The sequence below is a fragment of the Plutella xylostella genome, chromosome 17 (assembly GCF_932276165.1).
Source record: "Plutella xylostella chromosome 17, ilPluXylo3.1, whole genome shotgun sequence".
Taxonomy (NCBI): Eukaryota; Metazoa; Arthropoda; class Insecta; order Lepidoptera; family Plutellidae; genus Plutella; species Plutella xylostella.
In genome coordinates this window covers 4879477-4886806 of record NC_063997.1, presented here as the reverse complement: position 1 = coordinate 4886806, position 7330 = coordinate 4879477, and the positions used below count along the sequence as shown (strand labels likewise).

The 7330-nt window shown below is 36.7% G+C and overlaps 1 protein-coding gene across 10 annotated transcripts in view; it reads right to left on the bottom strand.

The window, feature by feature from the left end:
* Positions 1-248: 248 nt before the first annotated feature.
* The window catches only part of LOC105395201 (ATP-sensitive inward rectifier potassium channel 12), a 33853-nt gene continuing 26771 nt past the window's right edge, over positions 249-7330 (bottom strand). For 8 of the 10 annotated variants that reach the window (XM_038108794.2, XM_038108795.2, XM_038108796.2 and 5 more), the window contains 4 exons: positions 5582-5706; positions 2598-2703; positions 1741-2188; positions 249-1100 (listed from right to left, as the gene is read on the bottom strand). In XM_038108794.2, the coding sequence (XP_037964722.2) occupies positions 1022-1100; positions 1741-2188; positions 2598-2703; positions 5582-5706 (758 nt within the window). In that variant the 3' untranslated portion in view covers positions 249-1021. Of the gene's footprint in view, positions 1101-1736; positions 2189-2597; positions 2704-5581; positions 5707-7330 lie in introns of all 10 variants that reach the window. The other 2 variants (XM_048627113.1, XM_048627115.1) reach the window with 1 other exon arrangement.

The following is a 7330-nucleotide window of genomic DNA, read 5'->3' as shown; positions in this document are numbered from 1 at the left end:
GTAAGCCTTATGCAAATTTTCAGAGGATCCCATCCTCTCAATGAATTCATGGATCCAAACCACCAAGTACATCGTAATACCTCTATGTTTACCTACTTTTAAGTACATTAAATGTATTTTTATCGCAGTTTTCATGTTTTTGTCGGTAAAAAGTTATAATAATTAATTTTATAGATAACTTGTTGTTGATTAATATAACTATAAATTTGTACGAAAGCTTTTGTTAGTTAATTTACTAAAACCCTGTATTTAATAATACCTACTCAATTTTATTTATTTATTTAGGAAGCTCAATATATCTAATTATACCAATTCAATGAATAATATATTTTTCAAGTTAAGTAAGTAGACGATTAGGAAAATAAAATCATGAGTCGTAAAAGCTAAATTTGAACTGTAAGTTTTTGGATATTTGCCCGATCATCGTCACTCGTTAATCCTAATTATTACGATTAATGAACATTTATAAATACTTGGTCTAAGTACAACCCTGTAAATACATATATTTCAATTAAGTAACACTTGGTCAACTTATGCATTTAATATTTTTAGCAAATTTAGCCTTTAAAATTTTAGGCGAATATATTATAAGCGATTAATATCACGTAAACTTGGCACGTTTCCATAAATTATCTTGTATACCTCCCATAAATTTTTGACTTTGAAATATTTCCTTAGTATTTTTCCTTCAACATCTACAACGGTAAGTATTCTTTCACAAACAAATCTCTTACATCTCCTTTTATTCTTATCCATCCCTAACTTTTTAAAAGGCAATTAAACTACTATAATCGAAATAATTCTACATTCAAAACTAATGTAATGACTCTACAATTTCAAAAGTCCTGTGACGAAGACAATACCTAATTATATTTCGTGGCCCTTTTATTTCTCTGATTTCTTAGTGGCCTTACTTATTCCGTTCTACGTACGAAAAACGCGCTGTCAAGACTGCAATTTATTTTTCTATTTTTCCTAGTGGCCTTACCAATAAGTGTTCTTAATTCAAAAAGCTAACTCATCACACCTCCGCGTCCGGTGCTGACGTCACGAGGATTGGAATCACGGGCTTTTCAGGCAGGTGGTTGTCACTCGGGGATCTGTGTGGAAATAATTTTGTAAGTTTTGGGCGTAGTGTGAACGGTGTAAAAACTGGCAGTCCCCATGTAGATGAATAAGAAGTAGGTACCTACATATCAAACGGCGTTTATATGCGGTTGAAATAAGTACCTAATGCGAATATTTATATGATAATGAGACCGCCAATGTAAGAAATGAGGAAAAGTATGACGTCAACTTAAATTTCCTGCAATGCAATATTCGCACAGGGAAGTCCCAAATGCTTTTGATGCTCTAAAAGTCTAAAACCCCGCATGGTATTTTTAGTACGAAGAGTGCGTAAGTACTACTGTTGCCCGAGCACAGGATTCGAAACCTCCGTTTTCGTTGCGTATTGGTTGCGTATCGTCAAATGTCACTGTCAAAATGTAAGGTAAATTTGTTAATTCCAAAAGTGGCATTTGTTTTTCCATGTTAGGGGGAATTTCACCAAACGCTAAACGTATTTAGTAGCCTGTCATACGTCTGTCAGTTAGTACAAAATGTATTTAAAATTTGATTTAAATACGTTTAGCGTTTGGTAAAAGCGACCCTTCGTGTAGATTCGAAAATAGTATCGAATCCTATGCTCGCGCCTCCGATCCTTTTTAAGTGCTTTCTAATGTGAAATTAAAAACTTACTTTTTTATTCTGTTCTTGTCATCAACTCTGTGATCGTGTCCGTTGACGGCATGTCCCACGCCGTTGGGCGTGTGCACATGCTTCTTCATGCTCGCGTGGCTGTGGCTTCTATGCATGTGGCCGTGCTCCTTGGCCTCCGCTCTATGAACCTCTCTATCCCTATGATCGCCTGGTACCCTCTGATCCCCACTCGCATTATTCTTCCCAGTATTCGACTCGACCCGAGGTAACTCCTGATTCTCAACGGCTAAGTGGGAATGGCTGTAGTTTCTGGACTTCTCGTTGATGTGTTGTATGGAGAAGTTGTTTTGCGCCATAAGTCTGTTCTCGCGGGCGCGTGCCTCGGGGATCTTGATCTCGATGTGTTCGTCGAGCGACATGGAGTCCACCGAGCTCATGTCCAGCGTGTCGTTGGAGAATGTCTTCGGGATGGTGCCGAGCATGCGATCTGGGTAATACAAACAACGTTTAGTAATCGTCAGATTGTATCTATGTAAGCGACACATTACCGCCGACTATAACATGAGATTAGCGCCCTGAGTGTGAGTTTTTTTTGGTTAGGTGGCGTCTCTCTAGCACCATACGAATTAACGTTTACTAACGTTTATTTTACGAAAGTACTCGCACTCAGTGCTCAGAGTCTGCACCAGCAGTGTTATACTATTTTAGCTATATGTAGGTATCATAATTACAGTTGTATTAGTTTAGAAATGGGGACGAAGTTGGACGAACTTACATTTAAGTAATCCAGTTTAAGTATAACTAATTGCAGTAGTGGTATTTATTTCTCTTTTGCACACGGAATAAAGCCACTTTATCACATAATCCTCCTTATCTCTATCTATACATATACTGACCCAGTTTCTGCGAGGTGGACATGGTGGCGCGCAGCTCGTCCAGCTGCTTGGCGGAGCACAGCGGCGTGTCCACCTCGTACGTGTTGTTGAACCGCGTGTAGTCCACCTGAGGGCCGGAGGTGCGAGGTTTAGTCGTGGGATGGAGTAAGGAAGGCAGTGAAGCACCCTTACTCTACAGGGTGTTGCATAAATGATATAATAAGCCGAAAGGGGGTGACTCGGGGCGTCATTCTTAACAACTTTTGTTCTACAAGTTTTGCGAAAACATAAACCTTTTTCAAAGAAACTTTTCACACCCTTTCGTCTTAGTTTAACACCCTTTTTGCAACACCTGTGTAGAGCGGTTTCAGGGTAGCGTATTTTACGGTGCGAATACGCACTTTTCGCGCGCATGGTTATCAACACAGTCAATAATATATATATAGATATATACAGAGCGGTGGTAGCTCAATCGGGTAAGCGCCCGCTTCTCACGCAAGAGATGCGGGTTCGAATCCCGGCGCTGACATGTACCAATGAGTTCTTTTAACTTAAGTACAATGTATACCATCGCTCTTACGGTGAAGGAAAACATCGTGAGGAAACCTGCATATCTAGATTTAGCACATCTAGATATCATATCTAAGATATGTGAACCCACCAACCCGCAGTGGACCAGCGTGGTGGGAAATGGTCCTAGCTAGGAAGGCAGAGTTTAGACCTTGGGGATATGCACAAAGGTTCCACTCGAGAGAGCCAGCCAGGTGCAGGTACTTACACCCCCATATATATTTGTAGGTGTGCTTTGCGAATTTTATGAGTTCATTGATTTTTATAGTAGGTGGTTACTTGGTCATCCAAAATTAACTGTGTAATCAAATCTAAATTTAGAAAATGAAAATTACCATGAATCTATTTATGTATATGGGCATTAACTTGTTGTAGGTTTATTGGAATACATTATTTATTCTGCATACATTATGTGGGTATTTTTTTGCTACCATCAGAACAATACTTGCGTTGAAACAATACACAGTCAGATGTTATCGAACGAGGAAAAGATAAACAAACAAGAGGAAAAATCACTATTTTAGAATACCTGATGAGCTCATATTTATAACTATTAATTATTGTGCTTAGATATATTATTTCTGCATATACCTTCTATGTATTTACTAGTAATTAATACGACAGTATTTAGTTCAGTCAAAACAAACTATACATAAGACAATTTAATTGAAAAGCGACGCAAATTCCCAGCTTAATAAATATTTACGACACCGATTAAAGATAGTCATTAAACTGATTGACCAAGTAGTGCAATAATATATTAATTGTCAACTTGAGTAGGTAATCGTAATATAATTCTTTACCCCGTGATAATTATTCCATGTAAATAATATTTACGTTTACAGACAATTAACAACGCATGTCTGATTTATGTTTGTAGTTGACAGACATCTAGTTTATGTTAAATGACTGGACTGTGCTTATCCTTACCTTTGTACCTTTATTCTATGACATCTGACGATTTCTGGTATGCTAATTAATAATACAGTAAAAACCATGAATGAAAGCCGTTTGTGATTCAACGATGCCACTATAAACTACGTAAGTACGAAGCACAGACATAAATTAGTCATATGAATTCTAGTTAAATATACGTTAAAATATGACGCATATTATTCTTAAGTATGAATGGAAAAAAAACACTTGTCCAAATTTTTGTGAATAATCAATGTCAGAAAATAATGCAATTTTGTTTTCAAAGATACAAACTCGTTACACTTTGAGGTATGTCACTTTGCGTTTAGGGTGAATTCGTCCAAACATCACGTTACACGAGAATAACTATACCGGGATTAAAATTATACGCGAGTAAATATCTAGGATAAGTACATTTGCATTCTACCAAGTTATACCATGATTAAATTGAATGAACGAGGAACGAAACTGTAATGCAACTAAAATAAAAATAGCTGCGTTTCAAAGCATGCAATATAAATGACATGCCAACTTAGTTTGAATGGATTATAAAAGTATGAAATTGTTTATGTTTTAAAATTTTATTCGCTGTTGTTATTCTGAGACTTTGCCTTTTAACGTACTTTTATTTATGTTTTGACAGATGTGTTTATATGTCATTATGACGGTTTTCTAATCAGCTGATGTGCCGCCGCCATTACAAAATTACTCTCGGATAAGCTCGTTACACGGTCAATTTTGGCGGTATAACATTTTATTCTTGGGATAAGCTAGTAATCTTGTTTTCAGGTTTGGTAGAATGCAAAATCTGCTTACTCGCGAGTAACTGGTAGTTTACTCGTGAGTAAATAGTTACTCGACGTTGGCCGAATCCGCCCTAAAGTAAAGTACCTACTTGCAGACAAGATATAAAGGTTTTATTGTAATTTTATGGCCACTGCTAAACTTGTAAGTATCGTCGTAGTTTGTTTTAGACATCCTAAGGAGGAGTTTTAATACGACGCAGAGAGAAAATGCACCTGAAAGTTTTTCATAGTCTACACAACTTTTCCGCGAAAAAACTCTTATGAAATAACCATCTAGGTATGTGTTGCGTAACAAGGTGACCATTCCATATTGAGGCTGGAGAAATGTCGGCAGAGCGACAGGTCATTCGGTGAAATTTGCAACATAGTTTTCCCTAGGAATTTCCAATTAACATGTAAACATATCCTATGAGTAATGCAGTAGTTAACCGTATCGATTAAATGTTAACACACACCCACACATAAACACACTGCCTATCAGAGTACCTACTGCAGAACATAGGGTCTCTTCCAACACTATTGTATTCACCACCACGCACCAGAAGGGTTACTCTATACTGACGAAAAATTAACGAATGATATCTGTCGTGCAATCGGCACGTTTAATACAACGAGATAGAGTCTTGGCTCGCGCAGCAGCGCTTAGAAACTTCGTTTTACGTCATATAGAGTGACCCCCCAGCTGATATCACGCAATATTCCTCATCCACTAACCTCATATTCACCGGTGTCCTTCCTGAAGGTGACCATGGTCTCGAAGCGGTGCCCCCACAGGATCTCCGAGGGCAGGAAGCTGCTGCGGGCCTGCGTCGTCATGCCCGTCGACTCGATCACTCCCTCTGTGGAGCAAATGAGGGCCGTAGTCAGTGTGTGCAGGTTTGGGGAGTTTCAGGGGTTCATGTTTCTCGGATAGTTTGGATTGAGATAATAGATAATTGATATAGTTACTTAAGTGGACTAGGACTAGGAGAGAAAATGTATGTGACGAGTATTAATTATTAATATGACTTTCATTAACTACTGCAATTTTTTATATTATTTAAGGTTTTTCAATTATTGCAATTACATATTAGGACAATACATGATATTTAAAGTCACGCAAAATCACAAAAAATTAAAAGTCACAAAAAATGGCAATTTCATAAATTTATTATGGGCCTTATATTTATGTTTCCTCCTGAGTACTGATATAATATATGAAAATGTGTATTATATACACACAGTCGCACATATTAAGAATTGATATAAAATGTTTACGTGAATGGCGTCGTTGATAGGAAGTGGGTGGCAAAGCGATACTCGCGATCCACTGTAAATCGCCGCCAATATTCTAAATTTAAACTTTTGAGACTTTTTGAATGAGGAAATATAACGGCGATTTATATTTTTATGATGTTCACACGTGGTTCGTAAAATATCACATTAGCAATAAGTAGCATTTGTATAGATTATGTAAAATGTCCTGTGTTCACACGTATTGTAATAGGGCACTTTACCAAATCCCTGTCAAGGAAATGCCAGAGACATTTGCAGATGTTTCTAAATTATATTCAGCTTGTACAGTGGAGTAGGTACCTACTGAATATTATAATTTTTACTGTTCTTATTTCTTGAGTCGTAAGACCTAATTATCATCAGCATGTTTTGCATTAAGATATCAATGTTAGACCACATAAGGTACTCGTATCAACAACGAGAGTAATTGCTCTCTAAATAAAGGTGATTCTTTATATGGAAAGCTCTACGTATTTGTTCAAATTGGACAATTTGGCAAGGTGTCTTTGATATCTAATTTAGGCATCCGTGCCATGATTATACCTACAAGTTATAATCAGCAGTATGCAATTCGGTTTGGATTGCAATGCAATTTGCAGTAAAAATATTATTGCATTTTTTCCTTAATCAATTTGCAAACGTGAAATCTTTGATTATGATTCATGCACAATATTTTCCTTGTGCATGTAAATATTACGCAGCTGTTTAAATATTATTTACAGAATTGGTTGGAATTGTTTTTCTTCATCACCATTCTATCATTGATCATCGCCATCCATCACCCACTGTTGGGTGTAGTACTCCCACCCGAAAATTATCGATCTTATTTAACTATCTTTTAGATATAGGGTGATGTAGGTTATCTATGTGTTATCCTATTTATGTAATAAACGGGAAAGTTTGTAAATACACTCACGTGCAAAGAAACAGTTCACTTACAAAATTGCAAAACTACATGGACTTAATTTTTTTATACATTTAATAGGAAATTTTAACAAAATGTTTATGATTTTAGTTGGACTGGAAATCTAATAGTAAACTGACGACCTGACACACAAACTACTTCGTATCCCAGAATTCCCACTGGAAAACCTTAATTTTTTTAATTTAATTCTTTATTGCACAAATATATAATAAATGCACAAAAGGTGGGCTTAATGCTAAGAGCATTTTCTACCAGCCAACCTA